Raw genomic sequence first — 21,022 nt, forward strand, 5'->3', positions numbered from 1 at the left:
ATTACCTATCCACTAGACCAGGGATACCCAACCTGGGGCCCTCCAGCTGTTGCAAAACTACAACTCCCAGCATGCGCAGACAGCCTACAGCTATCAGCCTATAGCAGGGCATGGTGGGCGTTGTAGTTTTACAACAGCTTGAGGGCCGCCGGTTGAGCATCACTGCACTAGACAATAAATGTCTGAACACTAGGTTTCCAAACTGATCACTAAAACGAGGATCCAAGTCCCCCAGTCCTCCTCACTGCATGACCACAGTAAGGGGAAGAAGGGGGAGTATGAAAGGAGTGGTGGACCATGCACGCTGTCGCTTCATCCTAAGTCTATGGGACTGACAGAGATAGCCAGACGTGGGCCAATTTGAGTGCAGTGAAACTATGAGTGCTGCTTATGTAGCTCCAGCATCATTTAGACTGCTCTAATGTGGTCGCATTTTACATTCCACACTATGGTCACAATGCTGCTGTCTGAATAGGGCCTTAAAGGGGAAGGCCTGTTCCTAAAATGGGTCTTTCGGCTAACCTGTGGAGAGAATACACTTTCAGCAGTGCTTACCTTTCCATCGTTCTGCCAATCCCAACTGACAATAGGAAGAAAGATGAGACATCAGAGGAAGAGACCACAGTTCTGTGATACCAGCCGGAAATCGCAGAATGGGCGGAGCGATGGAAGGGTAAGTACTGCTGAAAGCGTATTCTCTCACAGGTTACCTGAAAGAGCCACTTCAAATACAGGCCTAGAGAACCCCTTTAAGCTGGCACTTTTAAGGATCCTGTTCTTGTAAGAGCCCAGAGGCCAACGTCCAGTTATGATATAGGCGGGAGTTGACTTAAAGGGAATGTGTCACCTAGATTTTTCAGCCAGTTACACAAGATAGTGATACCCTTTTTCTAATCAATTTTTATTTTCTGATTTTCAGATTTATTTATCCTATGATTGAGGTAATGGGGGGCGGCCATCTTGCCTGAGCAGTTGTTGACAGCATTTAGAGATATGCTTTACAGCAGGCACATGGGTTATAGACAAGAGCTGTTCTTAACAGCATTTACAAAACATTAAGAAAAGTGATGTGTACAGACCATGAAGTGGCGCTTACTATTCAGCCTAAAAGCCAGTGGGAAAACTGCAGGATTTTTAGGAATTTTTATTTAATATAGTGACATGGAAAATTAAAGAAGCACTCACAAAAACAAAGTTACTCTCTGACCAGTTAGAAAGGTACATGATGTAAACTGTAATTTTCTTACCAGAGACTGTATTTGTGAGTCATAACCTCCTTTCTGATCCTCAGCTGTGTCATGTGACCAGCACTCTGACTCTCCAAATAACACAGCATCTCATGTCTGTATGGGAGCCTCAATGGCAGTCTCATAGGAATGAATAGAGAAGCACTGACTTCCTATCCTGTGTCAGTTGGAGAGTGTTGGTCACATGACACAGCTGAGGATCAGAAGGGAGGTTATAACTCACAAATACAGTCACTGGTAAGAAGATTACATTCACTACAATTTACATCATGTACCTTTCTAACAGGTCAGAGAATAAACATTTTCGTGCTTCTTTAAAAATGACATCTCCAAAAATTCTTAACATGTTTAACATACAAACTGGATTTAAAGTAAACAATGGGCCATTTTCTGAGGACACATTCCCTTTAATATTTGGTTGCATACCATTGGATCAGTAGTTATTACACTGGATCAAATTAATCTTTAAAGGGATTCTGTCACCAGATTTAACCCTATAAAGCTAGCTGACATTAGCGATGTGCTAATGTCAGCTAAACCTAACTAGCCTATTCCTACTTTTATCTATGCCCCTGTTACGCCAGAACTTTTATAATATGCTAATTAGCCTCCAGGAGCAGGGGGGGGGGGGGGGGGGGGGGCGTTGTTCCAGCTCCTAGAGGCTCCGTTCTCCCACCTTTGTCGCTCCCTCCAAGTCCTGATTGACAGGGCCAGGCAGCGCTCGCATCTGTCTGCCAGCCCTGTGCCTGCTGAAATCTCGCTCCGTTAAGTATTTGGCGCAGGCGCGGTGAGGAAAAGACGCTCGCAGGCTGCCAGCTTCCTCACCGCGCCTGCGCCGAATGCTGAACAGCGCGAGATTTCACCAGAGCACAGGGCTGGCAGACAGATGCGAGCGCTGCCTGGCCCTGTCAATCAGGACTTGGACGGAGGCGACAAAGGTGGGAGAACAGAGCCTCTAGGCAGGAACAATGCCTCCCCCCCTGCTCCTAGAGGCTAATTAGCATATTATAAAAGTTTGGCGTAACGGGGCATAGATAAAAGTAGGAATAGGCTAGTTAGGTTAAGCTGACATGTCAGCTAGCTTAATAGGGTTTAATCTAATAACACAGAAACCTTTAAATGTGAAAAAAATTACTTTAATAGGTTTTCACACCATATTACTGTTATTACCCAGGGCTACCATATACATGCATTGTGACCTGCAGTAGGGTTCTGTAACCGATGCTTTTCAGTACTGTATACCACACAGCACATATTATACTCCATTAGAAGTGCTGGAGCATCTGATAAAGCATGCTTGCTTAGTGATTTCTACAATATAAAGGGTCCTATATGAACATACATCTGTTCCATGCCATACAGTGCCGCCAAGGCCAGGATCTGTATCGCAGGTGATGAGAGCAAATCAACATGCTGGCAAATACCTTGGGTGAGAATTTCTTTGTAATGTAATTTCTCTAATTTAGATGGTGCAACCAGGTTCATGGGGATAACTATGTTGTCAATGTCGTAGAGCTTTCACTCCTCAATCTTCGCCTTGCTGCACTTAGCACAATGCCGGGGTCCCGTGCCTCTAACTGAAACACACAAAAAGAAGAGAAATGGAAAGTAGTTAATACGTTTTACTTTTCATAGATCTACCAGTCTATTAAATACTGTATTGTAAACTGCACAACAAATATACAGTCGTATGTTCTTCATTCTCATGCTGAAATGTTTTTTCAAATGTTAGTGTCTTTTAAAAACCTGTACAGAGGTTTTATGAGAAGTGTGGGTCCCCGTGAGATCATGGCTGGGCTGAGCATCTGAGAATAAAGAGAGAGAAAAATCTATTACATGTATGTTTCTCTTCATTGAGATTGAAGCGGGGCGTACAGGGGCGGACTGGGAATTTGAAGTGGCCCTGGAAAAAACTAAAAGTTGGCCCCATGTTGTAGGTGGGTCCAAATTGACAGAAGGCTGGGTAACATAAGTAGGCGGGGGTCAGCAATACCATAGCAAAAATACCATTCCAGCAGACATACCGTCCCATATACCACAGTACAGCACAATATATTGCCCATTATGTACCCGGCCAGGGGCAAAGAGGAGGCTTTGGCGGCCTCCTGGGCATCGGCACATAAGGTCTATGGCCAATCCGCCCCCTTGGATGTCTAAAGTGTTTTTGCTAGGATGACAAGGACCAGGGGTCATTTATTAAGCTTAAATACGCATATATTAGGCATATTTCAGGCACAGATTGTGCACAACAGTTAGTTGCGCCGCAATCTGCGACTTCTCCCCGCTCACGCCAGGTCTAAATAAGTGGGCGTGGAATGGGCTGGGAAGGGGTCGGCCGGCAGGCCCATCTTATGTACCATTTTCCACGCTTGTTTCAGGAGTAGAAAAAGGTATAAATGTAAGACAGTTAGGAAGCTATCTTACGTTTAGAAGCGATGGTGGACCCTCCGAAGTAATGAAGAGGCCCGCACCTCGCCATAACTCTGGCGGAACCACAGCCAGCTTAGAGGTTATTATAAGACCGGTGTCTAAAACACTGGTCTTAATAAATGAGCCACTAAGTGCAATTCCTGAGGTTGTGCTAGGCCCACATCATGGAACCAAGTACAATACAAATATATCTAGTATCAGCGCTAGGGGTCCAAGCATGACATGTGCATAGATCGTGTAAAGTTCCTTAGTATGGGACTATAGAACATCTGTGCCTTGTGGTACAGGTCCCTTAAAGGGCTTCGATCACCAGAATAATTGTAGTGAAACAGGCTGACCTGCGACATGTGCACAGATCAGCAAAAGCTAGGTCTGGTCTGTGGCTTTAACTCTGAGAACGCCTGCATTCATGCTAAAAAACCAATGGCTGCCATTACAGTGAATAGGGATCCAGCGGGCCCTGGCTATATTGAATACGACAATTCCAGTATTCTGCTCCTCTGCTGGAAAGGAGTACCGGAATTCCCTAACAGATGTGGACATAACCTTAGGCCAAGTTTTTCTCTCTTCCCAAGCCACACCCTAGCCTAGGTGTTAGAGTTCAGCTCAGACTTTCACCTGATGGCATACCCAGGTAAGTGGACCCCACATTAAGGAATATGTACATCATAGAGGTGGAGCCCCTCAAGTCAGGTAGTAAAGCCACTATGTAAGAGCATCTCCCCCACCTTGTGGGCCAGGATTGTCCATGTAAAGAACACCATTCATTGCAATACATGTAACACTACACTGAGGAGACTGCAGTGGTAATGTATGGGTGGCCACAGCTTTCCCAAGGGAACGTGTCTGGAGTTCGGCAGAGTGCTACCTTTAAATAATTAAATCATTCACTCATAAAAATATAAAGTGTCATCTATCAGAAGAGACACACAGCAGCCAGAGAAAGTTATGCCAGATAGCACAACATACATTTAAAACATTTCTCAAAGATAAAATGACATTTTTTTTATTAAAGGATAACCATTCCACAGTTTTGGTATTACCGGCTTCAGCCATGCCTCCACCTTGTCTTTCTTGGTTGTGCGTTTCAAGTACAAGTTGTGGCCCAGGGCTTGAGGTACAACTCTTGCTCCATCTGGCTGGTACTAGAAACAGAACCATTCAAACATGTGAAAAAGACCGATAATCAGACACAATAATCACAAAATTAACGTTTAGTTGAGGGTTTTGTATTCATTTCAGGTGATCAGCTAATCAGGTCTGGCTCCGAGCAGGCAGCTAATCAGGTCTGGCTCCGAGCAGGCAGCTAATTTTTCCTGGCAAGCCACGGTCATCCAAACATTTCCCCAGGGGCGGCCGCATGACTAGATAAAAATAAGACTGTGACCACTGTGTAAGTACGGTATATCATCTCACATACAATTATGAGGCTAAATAACCATAATCACAGCACTGAGTGACCAAGAAGTGGAACACAAAGTTTAATTAAACATCTTAATGCTGAATTAACTCAGTAACCCCATAGGTGTCAACAGTCACAATGAGAAGTCCCATGCTGAGCTCAACTGCTCCGAACATGTTCTTTATCATCTCTATATTTGTAAGATCAAAAAAGGGGAGTCTGTCAGCAGTTTTGGCCCCTGAAAACTACTGACAGCACTATATGGGTGACAGGAGCGCAAGGCAAACATAACTTGTGTGATAGTCATGTAGGTCGCATGACAGAAAAATGGAAGCTTTAATTCTCCTTGTGCCATAAACACAGGTGCCCAGGAGGTGGCCCTTTAATGGTCAGCACCTCCGCTGTCTGCACTGAATGCTTCCCAGCCAACCAATGTGTGTGAAAGCTTTATTGGTCTCCTGTTGTCTGCTACAGCTTTCACTCAGAGGGGTCTGGGAAGAGTGCAGTCTAGAGGGTCCAGGGCAGTAGTGGTGACAATGCCATGATGATTAAAGGGGTATTCCAGTAACAACAAGTCATCCCCTATCCAAAATGTACGTCTGTCATGAGAAAGCAGTGAGTGCTACTGCCACCAAACACTTAAAGGGGGTTTATCCATCTCAGACAATGGGGGCATATCGCTAGGATATGTCCCCATTGTCTGATAGGTGTGGGTCCACCGCTACACTAAGAACGGAGCCCCGAAAGTTATGGAGGGCACACTGCCACCCTCTATTCGGCCACCGAAAATAGCTCGGCTATTTCTGTTGGCCTTGTAGAAATAATGGGAGCGGTGGCCGCGCAAGCGCAGTTCACTCTCATTCACTACTACGGGGAGAGCACTTGGTGGTGGCTGGATCCCGGAAAACCACCTTCCCTGCTCCATTCTCGGTGTAGGTGCGGATCCCACCTCTGGGACCCGAACCTATCAGACAATGGGGGCATATCCTAGCGATATGCCCCATTGTCTTAAATGGGAATACCCCTTTTAATATGGGTGTTATACTGGGTGTAATAAAGTCCCTTTTTATAGTAATGCATGAATACTACACATGACGCAGAGTTTACATCAGTAACAATCACTGCGTTCCCACAAACCAGGCTAGTACTAGTCTAGGACTCCTCTTCATTATGGGTGCACTTGGGAGTCCTCTCTGCGCATTGCATGGCTGGTTTGTGGGCGCACAGCTGGGGGAACACAGTGATTAGAGTTGCTGTAGTGAACTTGGCGTCATGTATACTATTCATACATTACTGTAGTCAACAGGCTGGTCAGGGGTGACTGAGGCCCTTTAAATGTAGGCCTATGCACAAGCTCTGTATCAGGAATAATTCAGTTCTGACTGCTATAAAGTTATATTAAGAACGTAAAAAGCATAGAATTTTGAACCTATTTGGATAAAAATATATATATGTTGTGTTGGGGTATGCTTTACTGTGTAGAATGCACAGAATAGCCAGAGCCAAATGCCAGCGCCACCTTTCAAATGTAACACAAATCTATAGACCTACCATGAGAGAGATTTTCATCGTCATCATAGTTGAAAAATCTGCTATTTAGTGAATCCCTAATGTCAGTCTTGCACGTCGTCAGCAAACCCTCAAGGTGCAGATGTAATGGAAGGTCTAGATGACAAATCAAGAAAGTCAAAGAGGTGAAAAAACGGACATTGCACGTGGCACTGAACGGTGAATCAGAGTTGAGGCTTACCAGCAGGTAGTGACAAGATGGGGTGGAAGTTTGGCTCTATCTCACAGACATCTCTGTTTACCAGCACAGATTTTTGAGGCTTGTCACAACTGATCCAGGTAGAGCTGTAGTCTGAGGTTTGCCATGACTCATTACTTCCATGTAGTGCTTGGTGAGAGTGCAACGTCTGCAGCAATAAGCACAGTCAATGTAAAAAACATAGGACCTAAGAAATATCAAATTGGTGGGTCCATCTCCCAGCACCCCTCTGATCAGCTGTTGGAAGGGGGGCAGCACTTGTACGTCAGTTGAATGGGACGGATCAGTTGTAAAGACACTGCGCTGACGCTGCAAAGGAGACGCCTGCAGGTAAACTATGAAAAGGAAGCAGCGCTGTGACCACTTCAGACAGCTGATTGGCCAATCTGATATTGACGACCTATCCTCAGGGTCATCAGGAATACTAAACCACTGCACGAGTTTCCGACTTATGAGAAAACCACCCCATCAACCCCAAAAATGGTAATAAAAGAACACATTACTTACCATTAACCCCTAATCATTCCCAGCAATGCTGCTCCGGAACTTTTACAGGTTGCAGCGGTGACATGGTCGTATATGGCACTTGATCGCTGCAACCAATGACCAACCTCAGCGGTATACAGCACAAGGCTAAAGATACTTGGGGTCGCAGGGAGGTTTTCACGCAAGTCGGACAACTTCTTTAATGCCTGTCTGAGGCTTCTCATCATTTTACAACAAGGATATAATATCATAAAAGAAAAAAATAAAATAAACTAATAAAAATAAATTCCATTGGGATTCTCTGTAAGACATGGGAAACGCTCACAAATCCACATATTACAGGCTATGCTTGAAAATTTGCTCAGCACAATGGCAGAAGCTACACAGTCTCAGCTTGTAAAGGGAATACAAGATTGCTGGCAGAGGAAGTGCATTCCTAGAAGTCACTGCTTGACACAAGCTGGCCGATCATGGGAACTACTTTCACACTGCTGTCCAGATGTCTAATTAAAGGGACACTTCCATCAACATTTTATTACATATTATCAACCTGTATGTGTAGTCTATCTATGCTTTGTATAAAAAAATGGGTGGATGGTTTTCTAGGCATAAGCTCTTGGAGTCACTTTCTGTAGGCTGGCTCCTCCCAGAGTTTTAACTCAGCGGAGCCACACTTACATTTTCTGGGACTTCTATACTGATGACCTATCCTCGGGATAGGTAATCTATATCTAGTTGATGGAGGTCTGACTCCCAGCACCCTCGCTGATTAGTTGTTGGAATGGGGCATGGCCTGTGACATCGTGTCCATCAGTCACATGGCCTTTGTGCAGCTCAGTCCTATTCAAGTGAATGAGACTGAGCTGACAGCTGATATACATTACAGGGAGTGCAGAATTATTAGGCAAGTTGTATTTTTGAGGATTAATTTTATTATTGAACAACAACCATGTTCTCAATGAACCCAAAAAACTCATTAATATCAAAGCTGAATATTTTTGGAAGTAGTTTTTAGTTTGTTTTTAGTTTTAGCTATTTTAGGGGGATATCTGTGTGTGCAGGTGACTATTACTGTGCATAATTATTAGGCAACTTAACAAAAAACAAATATATACCTATTTCAATTATTTATTTTTACCAGTGAAACCAATATAACATCTCAACATTCACAAATATACATTTCTGACATTCAAAAACAAAACAAAAACAAATCAGTGACCAATATAGCCACCTTTCTTTGCAAGGACACTCAAAAGCCTGCCATCCATGGATTCTGTCAGTGTTTTGATCTGTTCACCATCAACATTGCGTGCAGCAGCAACCACAGCCTCCCAGACACTGTTCAGAGAGGTGTACTGTTTTCCCTCCTTGTAAATCTCACATTTGATGATGGACCACAGGTTCTCAATGGGGTTCAGATCAGGTGAACAAGGAGGCCATGTCATTAGATTTTCTTCTTTTATACCCTTTCTTGCCAGCCACGCTGTGGAGTACTTGGACGCGTGTGATGGAGCATTGTCCTGCATGAAAATCATGTTTTTCTTGAAGGATGCAGACTTCTTCCTGTACCACTGCTTGAAGAAGGTGTCTTCCAGAAACTGGCAGTAGGACTGGGAGTTGAGCTTGACTCCATCCTCAACCCGAAAAGGCCCCACAAGCTCATCTTTGATGATACCAGCCCAAACCAGTACTCCACCTCCACCTTGCTGGCGTCTGAGTCGGACTGGAGCTCTCTGCCCTTTACCAATCCAGCCACGGGCCCATCCATCTGGCCCATCAAGACTCACTCTCATTTCATCAGTCCATAAAACCTTAGAAAAATCAGTCTTGAGATATTTCTTGGCCCAGTCTTGACGTTTCAGCTTGTGTGTCTTGTTCAGTGGTGGTCGTCTTTCAGCCTTTCTTACCTTGGCCATGTCTCTGAGTATTGCACACCTTGTGCTTTTGGGCACTCCAGTGATGTTGCAGCTCTGAAATATGGCCAAACTGGTGGCAAGTGGCATCTTGGCAGCTGCACGCTTGACTTTTCTCAGTTCATGGGCAGTTATTTTGCGCCTTGGTTTTTCCACACGCTTCTTGCGACCCTGTTGACTATTTTGAATGAAACGCTTGATTGTTCGATCACGCTTCAGAAGCTTTGCAATTTTAAGAGTGCTGCATCCCTCTGCAAGATATCTCACTATTTTTGACTTTTCTGAGCCTGTCAAGTCCTTCTTTTGACCCATTGTGCCAAAGGAAAGGAAGTTGCCTAATAATTATGCACACCTAATATAGGGTGTTGATGTCATTAGACCACACCCCTTCTCATTACAGAGATGCACATCACCTAATATGCTTAATTGGTAGTAGGCTTTCGAGCCTATACAGCTTGGAGTAAGACAACATGCATAAAGAGGATGATGTGGTCAAAATACTCATTTGCCTAATAATTCTGCACTCCCTGTATATACTAGTCTTCAAACAGCTGATCGGTGGGTTGTACCATAAGTCAGACACCAACTAATCTTATACTTATGACCTATCCTGAGGATAGATCATAAAAATTTTATTCTTGCAAAACCTCTTTAACATTCTGTCAGATCATCAGTCAGACCAGGGAGGAGTGAGGGGTGGTGACACAATTAGCGTCTCACACCTCCCTTATTCTATACCATTAGTGTGTCTGGTCATGATCTCTCACATTATACTAATCAATGCACTGCTCTTCTGTTTGCATGTTTATCTAGGCCAGGGAAGGCCAACCTGCGGCCCTCCAGCTGTTGCAAAACTAGTCTGCCTACAGCAGGGCATAGTAGGAGTTGTAGTTTTACAATACCTGGAGAACCGCAGGTTGGCCAGTCCAGATCTAGGCCTATCAGTTGAACAACAGAGTTGTCATTCAGTCAGTCATTCCAGTCTTCCACTATTATTCTAATGAGGATTACTTTGCAGATAAACCTTTCCCTATGCAGCTGTATTGTAAACAGAGATTACTTTGCTCTCCCATTAAGAACTTAGCTTACTTAAAGGGGTTCTGCACTTTGTTTAAACTGATGATCTATCCTCTGGATAGATCATCAGCATCTGATTGTCGGGGGTCCGACACCCGGGCCCCCACCGATCAGCTGTTTGAGAAGGCAGCGGCGCGGCCTTCTCATTGTTTACCGCAGGCCCAGTGACGTCACTACTAGTATCACTGGCCTGGGTATGGCTAAGCTCCGTTCCTTTGAATGGAGCTTAGCCCCGCACAGGCCAGTTGATACAAGTCGTGACGTCACTCGGCCAGCGGTAAACAGTGAGAAGGCCGCGGCGCTGCTGGAGCCTTCTCAAACAGCCCAGGTGTTGGACCCCCGACGATCAGATGCTGATCATCAGTTTAAACAAAGTGCAGAACCCCTTTAACTTAACCTACTTCTAGAGAAGGACAACATTTAGTATTTATTTTTCATGGCAAAGTACTACCGAAATTAAAAAAACTGCCAAAAATTCTAAAACGAAATGTTTTCTATGAATACTGAGTTTGAATTGTGATGTAATTATGCAATTTAAATCATAATGTAAGTGTTGGTCTAAGACGAAAGCATATCATAAAAGAGGGTCACCCAGCCAGAAACCTCCTCTACGAGTTAGAACAGGGAGCCATCATAAGTAACAGCAGCTCCCGTCCATCCATTTATTACGTGTTCAGCCATTTATATACTGAACGCAATGATTTGTTCCAGCCCCTGTCTTAGGCCTCATGCACACAACCGTTCCGTTTTTTGCGGTCCGCAAACCGGACCATTGTAGAAATGCCTATTCTTGTCCGCAAAACGGACAAGAATAGGACATGCTAAATTTTTTTGCGGGGCCACGGAACGGTGCAACGGATGGCCCCATTGAAGTGAATGGGTCCGCACCCGAGCCGCAAAAAATGCGGCTCGGATACAGACCAAAAAACGGTTGTGAGCATGAGGCCTAAGGCTACTTTCACACTTGCGTTCGGTGCGGATCCGTCTGGTATCTGCACAGACGGATCCGCACCTATAATGCAAACGCTTGCATCCGTTCAGAACGGATCCGTCTGCACAACAATTTTTTCAGATCTGAGTTTTCACATCGTGAAAACTCAGATCCGACAGTATATTCTAACACAGAGGCATTCCCATGGTGATGGGGACACTTCAAGTTAGAATATACTAAAAGAACTGTGTACATAACTGCCCCCTGCTGCCTGGCAGCACCTGATCTCTTACAGGGGGCTGTGATCCGCACAATTAACCTATCAGGTGCTGCACCTGAGGGGTTAACTGTGCGTATCATAGCCCCCTGTAAGAGATCAGGTGCTGCCAGGCAGCAGGGCCAGACCCCCCTCCCTTCCCAGTTTTAAATTCATTGGTGGCCAGTGCGGCCCCCTCCCTCCCTCCCCAGTATTATATTCATTGGTGGCCAGTGCGGCCCCCCTCCCTCCCTCCCCAGTATTATATTCATTGGTGGCCAGTGCGGCCCCCCTCCCTCCCCAGTATTATATTCATTGGTGGCCAGTGCGGCCCCCTCCCTCCCTCCCCAGTATTATATTCATTGGTGGCCAGTGCGGCCCCCCTCCCTCCCCAGTATTATATTCATTGGTGGCCAGTGCGGCCTCCCCCCCCCCTAATTAAAATCCCCCCCCCCCCCATCATTGATGGCAGCGGAGAGTTTCGATCGGAGTCCCAGTTTAATCGCTGGGGCTCCGATCGGTTACCATGGCAGCCAAGACGCTACTGCAGTCCTGGCTGCCATGGTTACTTAGCAATTTTAGAACCATTATACTTCCCTGCGCTGTCTGTGACCGGCCGGGCGCTCCTCCTACTGGTAAGTGAAAGGTCTGTGCTATAAGCAATGCTTATAGGGGGGGGGGGAGAGGAGAAGCCGCAATGGCCACCAATGAATATAATACGAGGGAGGGAGGGGGGGCCGCACTGGCCACCAATGAATTAATACTGGGGAGGGAGGGAGGGGGGCCGCACTGGCCACCAATGAATATAATACTGGGGAGGGAGGGGGGGCCGCACTGGCCACCAATGAATATAATACTGGGGAGGGAGGGAGGGGGGCCGCACTGGCCACCAATTAATATAATACTGGGGAGGGAGGGGGGGCCGCACTGGCCACCAATGAATATAATACTGGGGAGGGAGGGAGGGGGGCCGCACTGGCCACCAATAATATAATACTGGGGAGGGAGGGGGGGCCGCACTGGCCACCAATGAATTTAAAACTGGGGAGGGGGGTCTGGCCCCTGCTGCCTGGCAGCACCTGATCTCTTACAGGGGGCTATGATACGCACAATTAACCCCTCAGGTGCCGCACCATTAATTGTGCGGATCACAGCCCCCTGTAAGAGATCAGGTGCTGCCAGGCAGCAGGGGGCCGTTATGTCCACAGTTCTTAGTATATTCTAACTTGAAGCGTCCCCATCACTATGGGAACGCCTCTGTGTTAGAATATACTGTCGGATCTGAGTTTCACGATCTAACTCAAATCCGATGGTATATTCTAACATAGAGGCGTTCCCATGGTGATGGGGACGCTTCAAGTTAAAATATACCATCGGATTGGAGAAAACTCAGATCCGATGGTATATTAATAGGGACTCCTGACTTTACATTGAAAGTCAATGGGGGACGGATCTGTTTGCAATTGCACCATATTGTGTCAACGTCAAACGGATCCGTCCCCATTGACTTGCATTGTAAGTCAGGACGAATCCGTTTGGCTCCGCACGGCCAGACGGACACCAAAACGCTGCAAGCTGCGTTGGGGTGTCCGCCTCCTGAGCGGAATGGAGGCGGAACGGAGTCAAACTGATGCATTCTGAACGGATCCTTATCCATTCAGAATGCATTGGGGCTGTACGGATCCGTTCGGGGCCGCTTGTGAGAGCCTTCAAACGGAACTCACAAGCGGAACCCCGAACGCAAGTGTGAAAGTAGCCTAATACTGTGCATTCAGGAATTTGGAGTCTATAATAAGGTTGACAGATTAAATCTATAAGCCTCACCAAATGTAAAGGCGTGTGGTCCGGAAACATTCTATATAGGTTCCGCTTGTGAAAGAGCAGCAGGGGTCTGGTGCGGGCTGAACTGCTCCCAAAATTGGAGGAGGCTCTGACACGGATCCGCTTCCTTCTTTTTACTGGCTGCTGCTTGCAGAATCCATTCCTGGTGGGAGCGCATGCCTTTTGTAGCTTTGATGTTCTAAAAGGAAGCAAATCCTTGAGCCAGGACTGAAAGCAGGACTGTTCCCAAAGCTTACACTTGCTACTGCCCCTGGAGAGTGGCCATCGTTGGCGTACATCTGTGTTGGCTTCTTGAATAGGTAGAACGGACATGGTTTATCTTTGAAATCACTAAGCCTTACCCAGGAGGACCTTTTGCCGTCATCTTTCCATTTGCAAAGGGTTTAACGGGATTGGTAGGAGACAGAGTCATGGGGATCGCTGCAATAAGACTGCTGACCATTTCAGTCAGTTGAGCACTCTGAAAAACAAGACGACATCCATGAGAACTCTTTGATCTTATTCCCATTTCAGCACTGTCTACCCCTGTTACTGTAATGAAGTACAATAACAGCTCTGTTCCTATGAAGTGGAAATTCAGGCTATTACGTCATAGGAGTGAAGAGAGAAACTGACTTCCTGTCTACACACCGCACACTGTCAGTTGGGAGAGTCACATCACACAGCCGAGGACCGATGTAGGCTCAAATGGTCAGTTTTCCCATAGACAGCTGTTGAAGCTAGCTGCTATGATGTCTCCCATAGACTGTACATACAGAGAAGGGGACATCCTGCTGTGATACACTGTCAGAAAAAGCAGCAGCATGAAAGAGGACTTTATAATGCAATACTGATCAGTTTTGCTGTGAATACAGCACTGCAGCGAGATAGAAAAACGTACTAAAGATAGCAGCAATGTCTGTGTGTATGTGCCTCTGCCTCCCTCAAGCAGCTCACTTCTCCTCATCCTATCTCCATAGACTTTTATGGCCAGCATGTAACCTGATCACTCACTGAGCGGATAATATAGCTATAATATAGCTATAGCAGTTTTGCCAATGAATTGACAGAGCAGTTGTAATTATGCTACACCGCTATTACAAGTGAGTCGGTGCGCAGGTATACTTTGAAGAGGAAGCAGCGTGAGCGCTGTGACCGCTTTAATCAGCTGATAAAGAAGAGGCAGGACAGCACGCCTAGTCTGATTAGTAGTGGGAGCACGTCTCCGGGGGGAGTGGCGAGCTCCCCCATAAGGATCAGAAGATCAGGAACACGTTTCAGCCCAAGAGGCCTTTTTCTCTAGCATCTGGACTAAAACTTTACTTGAGGACGTGGTGTCTCCACCAGATTTTTCTGTGTTTCTGATCAATCAGCTGATGGGCAGAAGTGCTGGGAATTGGACACCCGCTGATCTGATATTGATGACCTATCCTGAGGACAGGCCATGAATATCCGCACACCGCACAACCGCTTTAAATCTTTCCTATATATCTATATGAAGTTGTTTCTGCAGCATGTGAATAAATTCCAGACCCATTCAGATGACATTTTATACTAGAGGTCATCTAAAATGCTATAAAAACTGTATTACATACAGGCATGCTCAACCTGCGGCCCTCCAGCTGTTGTAAAACTACAACTCCCACAATGCCCTGCTGTAGGCTGATAGCTGTAGGCTGTTTGGGCATGCTGGGAATTGTAGTTTTGCAACAGCTGGAGGGCCGCAGGTTGAGCATGCCTGCACTAGACCATACTGAACTAATACATGTCTTCTCACTAAGAAGACAATTTACCATATTCCTTCGAAATGGCTGCCACCTTCTCAGACTACCTGGGTAGGACATTTTAGGTGAATGCAGACTGAATCAGTAGTGGGCAGATCCCTGGAAAAATATTAAAAGGGGCACCAGTTACTTTTTAACTATGCATTAATCCTGCAACTCATCTTTTTCTCTAGAACCGTGGGGTCACTTAAGGAACACTGATTTCATATATAGCATTTGACACGTCAGCATCATCATAATAAAAATTAAAGGAATCTGCTGGGTTCTGGATGGTTTAAAAAAATAAAAAAAACATGGAATTTTGATATTCCATTTGGACACCTCTTTTGAGATCGCAGGTCCCGTGGAGTAATGCTGACCTGCAGGGTGACCTGCTATTAGGATAAATTCTTCCAAGCAGCTTATTGCCAAAGAACAGTCATTTGAATTAAATGGAGCATTATATGGTGTTCATGGATTTCAGGGAATGCCAACGGTCTTCCACACTAGACAGCCTCATGGCTTTTGGCTAGGGCTACAAAGTGACTTAAAAGTCAAGTCATGAGCAACTTCTTTTTTTGCTCTCTGTGAAAAAAATAATTCCACTCTACTCGTCTCTCTGCAATAAGTAGAAGGCCACTGTCAAAAATTTTTCCCACAGGGATAACTGAAGTTGAGTCGCTTTAACAGAGTTTTCTAGTGGAATTAAAGGGGTTGTCTCGTTTCACTTCAACCAAATGGCACTTATCACGCAGACAAGCAGAGGTCGCAATAACACCTGTACAAGCGTCTACCAATACACCTTAGACTTTTCCACCACATTCATCAGCGCAGTGAACCCCCCCCCCCCACCCCCCCCCCCCCCCCCCCCCCCCCCCCCCCCCCCCCCCCCCCCCCCCGGCCATGTTGTGGCAGTGAAAAGCCCGGCCTGTCAGTCTTCAAGTAAGTGATTCCCCCCTCCCCAATCATGGTTCTGTCCAGTCTCACAGTTCTTTGCCCCCCCTCCTCCTGTCACCCCACTAGTAACCCTGCTCCCCCTCCTCCTGTCACCCCACTAGTAACCATGCTCCCCCCCACTAGTGACCCTGCTCCCCCCTCCTCCTGTCCCCCCACTAGTAACCCCGCTCCCCCTCCTCCTGTCAACCCACTACTAACCCTGCTCCCCCCCACTAGTGACCCTGCTCCCCCCTCCTCCTGTCCCCCCACTAGTGACCCCGCTCCCCCCTCCTCCTGTCAACCCACTACTAACCCTGCTCCTCCCAAGTGACCTTGCTCCCCCCTCCTCCTGTCATCCCACTAGTGACCCTGCTCCCCCCTCCTCCTGTCACCCCACTACTAACCCTGATCCCCTCCACAAGTGACCTTGCTCCCCCCTCCTCCTGTCACCCCACTACTAACCCTGATCCCCTCCACAAGTGACCTTGCTCCCCCCTCCTCCTGTCACCACACTAGTGACCCTGCTCCCCCCTCCTCCTGTCCCCCCACTAGTAACCCCACTCCCCCTCCTCCTGTCAACCCACTACTAACCCTGCTCCCCCCCACAAGTGACCTTGCTCCCCCTCCTCCTGTCACCCCACTAGTGACCCTGCTCCCCCCTCCTCCTGTCACCCCACTAGTGACCCTGCTCCCCCCCTCTTCCTGTCACCCCACTAGTGACCCTGCTCCCCCCGCCTCCTGTCATCCCACTGGTGGCCCTGCTCCCCCCTCCTCCTGTCACCCCACAGGGAAGAAGCTGAACAGACTCTGCCGACTATGATGGGATCTGTTGAGTTTCCATTCGGGATCCTGTCTTTTTACCGGACACAAAAGTGCTGCATATAAGGCTTTTTTGTCTGGTCTTGCAACAGAATCTGCAACAGAGGCTCCAAACGCAGCCTCCAACGCAGATGTGAGCGAGTGCAGGCCTATGTATTATGTATTTTAATAACTCTCGTACTCCTCCTCGGGTAAAAATACTCCTCAAAAATGGTCAGAGGAGTATTTTTACTCTTCTGGAAAAAAAATGTAGTGCATCCTCTGTAGACAAAGTTAATACAAGGCACTTTCTAATGTATTGTGATTTTCCATATTGCCTCCTTTGCTGGCTGGATTCATTTTTCTTTCGCATTATATACTGCTCGTCTAAAGGGTTATTTCCACTGCTGCAGTGCAGATACGAGGTGGCTGGGACAGAAGCTGCTGCGCATGTGTGCCAATATACTCCCCCCCCCCCCGCAGTCCTGGTCAACAGAGAGGCTGGTGCTTTTTCCATAGTGTGCAAGCACAACCACCACTGATGGATTGCAGGGTGGTCATACCCCCTGGATACGAGCAGTGTATAATGTGATGAGAAAATGAATTAAAAAAAACATGTCTTATAGACAAAAAAAAAACACCTGACTACCATCGCTTCTCACCTCCTAAACAATGTGTTAAAATGATTAAAAAAAATTGTCTGGCTTGTCTTATTTTTTGGCTGATACTGACTGGGAGTACACTAGAGAAGAAACTGGACAGATAAGTGCTGCTTCTGCAAAGTCTACCTTACTTTAGCTACCAAGTTCCCTCTACAGACACACAAGACAACGTGGCAGTCCCTGCTTGGGTAAGATACATATAGTACGTTATTTTAGCTATAAAATTCCTCTGACTGCTCCTGAAGACAACTTCAGCAGGGGGAAAGTAAAGGACTGCAGTAATTCAAGACTCCTCCTACTCTGGCCCATATTGAAGTGAATGGAGACTACAACCTGCAATCGAATAAAGCTAACAAACAGCAAAGAATGAAAATTTTTAAATTCTTAGATCAGAAACCTGAATTTACACACTGAGGGTAAGTGCAGATTGCTGATATTTCCATTAGAAATATCCACTGCAAAATCTGCAGCAGAAATCCAAGGCTGACCTTCGGATTTCTGCAAAGGGCTTGCAGAAGTACATGTTGCAGATCCGCGTGTATTTAGACCCATTCAATGAAGCTAATCCTCATCTTGCCAACTAGCCCCTTTTCCCCCCGCAGCAATGATTTCAAATCTGCACCATAAAAATGATGGTGCGGATTTCGTATGGACTACAATGAGATGTGGAATTCACACAATCACTTCGGGGTGAAATATGGGATGAAATCTCCATGGAAGCTCCATGGTATAAGTATACCCCGAGGTGTTTTTAAAGGGGTTATGAAAATCATACATAATCTACTACACGACAGCCTCTTTCTAACAGACTTAGAACCAGCCCTGTACCTCACATGGATCCATAGATCTCCCCATTCATTACTTTAATTGCTCTGCTAGATTTATTTCAAGCTGGCAGCTTATGGGGTGTGCCCTTTCTCAGAGAGCGTTTCCTTTCTGCTGCAGCTGGTGGCAGTTGAAGAATGGAACGGAGCATGTGCTTCCATCTCAGTGTGCAGGACAGAGAAATTAAAAAAAGAGCAAACAGCAGGTGGCGCTGTACAGGTAAAATGTTTTATTAACAGTTCAAAAAGAACACAGTATTCAAAATTCTGCTGCGACCCACAGAGCAATGCACTATGGGAATTCAGATGACGGAGCCACATGTAGAGTGAACCAAATACACATAAAAAGCCAGAATCTGTAGAATGCTCGTTTTCTCTTTAGGGGTGAATGGAAAGGACAAGGAAATGAAAATATTTACAAGTCACTCAACTGTTTATATAGATTTTAACTGTAACTATTATTTGTTTGCATAAAGTAACTAAAATGTAAAAGTTGGGGTCATTGGAGGCCGTACATTAATGCTGTACGGAGATGGATCTCTATACCGCATTTATCCGAAGTTTTGAGCGAGGTGATTTTGGATGTAGCATTCATAGCCTGCCTCGCTCATCACTAAGTGATGGGTTCTCTTTAAACCAGTAGGTAACATCATTACAGTGACTGGGAATGGCCGGAGATCACTGAAGCAAAGCCTGGCGTACAGATGATTTACAGGGATAAGTAGTATTGCACAGCACATCTACTACTATATCCCATACCGTGAATCTGCCAGAAATAAACCTGATGCTGCCAGAGTAGATGCAGCAACTTCAAGTTAATTGTAAATCCAGATTACAGGTTTCTCATCAAGTTAATGGAGTTTTCCGTGCCCGCCCGTGGGATGAAATAACTTCACGCTCCTCTGCGTTACAATTATGTGGCACAATGAAGCGCCGCAGCTTCTGTACTTTATTACCTGCTTCTCTATGTTTCTCAGGAGCAAGGTCGGGCTGCTTGGAGACATTTCTAAATCCATTGCCGGAGGCAGATTTGTTTCCTCTGAGGGGGTTTCCAGGGTCTCTGCGGGCTGTAATGAAGTGCCTGGATATGGCAGATGTGTCTCTTCCCCGAGAATGCAATTTGAACATTCCTGAAACACCAGCGTTCCCTAGGATACAGAAATAAAACCTGCCCGGATAAGCAACGTAACATTTAGCTTCATTGTTCCCGAGGAGGCCACCCAAGGGCAGACGCAATTTTTGGAGGTGGAGTGATAAGCTATAATTTAGTGTGTAAAATAATTATACACAGGCCCAGCGTGTTTTCACGCTGTTAGGTAACCGGTCAACACTGGAAAAATGAGGAATAGATGTTGTAAGATCTGTCGGAACTTGGACTGGTTTGATAATACGATTTAGTATTGTAGACATTGTACTAGAAGTGCATGACGCCTTCCATATAAATGTACTATTGCCCACAATGAGGAAGGTGAATCAATTCCCAAACCCTGCTCCAGATTTTGGCACAAAGACGCTGTAAAATCCACTTCGGTTACTTGCAAACTTGCCATAGATTTTGCAAGAACATAAATTGACATGCTGCGGATGTAACATTTGCACTGCAGGTCTACTGTACTTCCGCACAGATTCCGCATGGGTTTTTTTTTTACACTTTGCTGCTACTGTAAGGGTAGGTTCACAAACAGCATTTTGGGACCAGATTTTCCTTTAGGATTTTCACCCAAACCATAGGTGAAATGGAAAGGATTCAGAAATATAAAGGAAGACTTATACTTCTCCTTTCTTCTGGATCCACTTCTGGCCTTGGCTTAAAAACCTGAAGAAAAAATCTGCCTCAAAACCATCTCCAAAAAACTTTGTGAACTCATCCATATACGCTGCGTTTTTTCCATCCACAAAATCCAGGCGGAAAATCTGCAGCACATCTTTCCTGTGTCAACTTACTCTACTTGAACTGCTTTTTGTATCCTCATCCTTCAACTCCACTCTGCCTTCTAAAGCCGTGCCTGATACCACCAGACAGGTGCATACATCAACAGTATACAGGCACAAAATGACCTATTGTTTCTGTCATGAGAAAAATAGTTATGTAGCTGACGGACATCAGCGATGGGCTAATGTCAGCAGGACATAACAGTGTGCTTTATAACTCCCTGCCTGCCGCCGTTCTCCTAAAAAACAGACTTTTATAATATGCTAATGAAGCCTCAAGGTGCTGCAGCAACGCCCTCGCCTTTTGGCACGCCCAGGTCCACTTGATTGACGTCCTTCTTCTCCGCATCGTCCTCATAATCCCGCGCCTGCGCCGTTCCATTTAGTATTCGGCGCAGTAAGTGAAGGATTACCTGCCTGGCAGCAGCCGAGCGTCCTTCACTTACTGCGCCTGCACCGAATACTAAATGGAACGGCGCAGGCGCGGGATTATGAGGACGATGCGGAGAAGAAGGACGTCAATCAAGTGGACCTGGGCGTGCCAAAAGGCGAGTAGACCGAGCCTCTAGGTGCTGCAGCGACGCCCTCATAGCACCTAGAGGCTTTATTAGCATATTATAAAAGTCCGTTTTTTAAGAGAACAGCGGCAGGCAGGGAGTTATAAAGCAAACTGTTATGTACTGCTGACATTGGCACATCGCTGATGTCCGTCAGCTACATAACGATTTTTCTCATGACAGAAACCCTTTAAATCACACACATTTTTATGTTCAAAA

At 46.0% G+C, this 21,022-nt stretch overlaps 1 protein-coding gene across 1 annotated transcript in view; it reads right to left on the minus strand.

The window, feature by feature from the left end:
• Positions 1-2,740: 2,740 nt before the first annotated feature.
• The window catches only part of LOC121008802 (KAT8 regulatory NSL complex subunit 1-like protein), a 44,152-nt gene continuing 25,870 nt past the window's right edge, over positions 2,741-21,022 (minus strand). Inside the window, exons 4-11 of the mRNA XM_040441496.1 lie at positions 19,271-19,462; positions 13,694-13,812; positions 13,335-13,530; positions 6,830-6,995; positions 6,631-6,744; positions 4,721-4,822; positions 2,994-3,052; positions 2,741-2,824 (exon numbers count right to left, since the gene is read on the minus strand). Coding sequence (XP_040297430.1) covers positions 2,741-2,824; positions 2,994-3,052; positions 4,721-4,822; positions 6,631-6,744; positions 6,830-6,995; positions 13,335-13,530; positions 13,694-13,812; positions 19,271-19,462 — 1,032 coding nt within the window. The remainder of the gene's footprint in view (positions 2,825-2,993; positions 3,053-4,720; positions 4,823-6,630; positions 6,745-6,829; positions 6,996-13,334; positions 13,531-13,693; positions 13,813-19,270; positions 19,463-21,022) is intronic.

The sequence above is a fragment of the Bufo bufo genome, chromosome 7 (assembly GCF_905171765.1).
Source record: "Bufo bufo chromosome 7, aBufBuf1.1, whole genome shotgun sequence".
Taxonomy (NCBI): domain Eukaryota; kingdom Metazoa; phylum Chordata; class Amphibia; order Anura; family Bufonidae; genus Bufo; species Bufo bufo.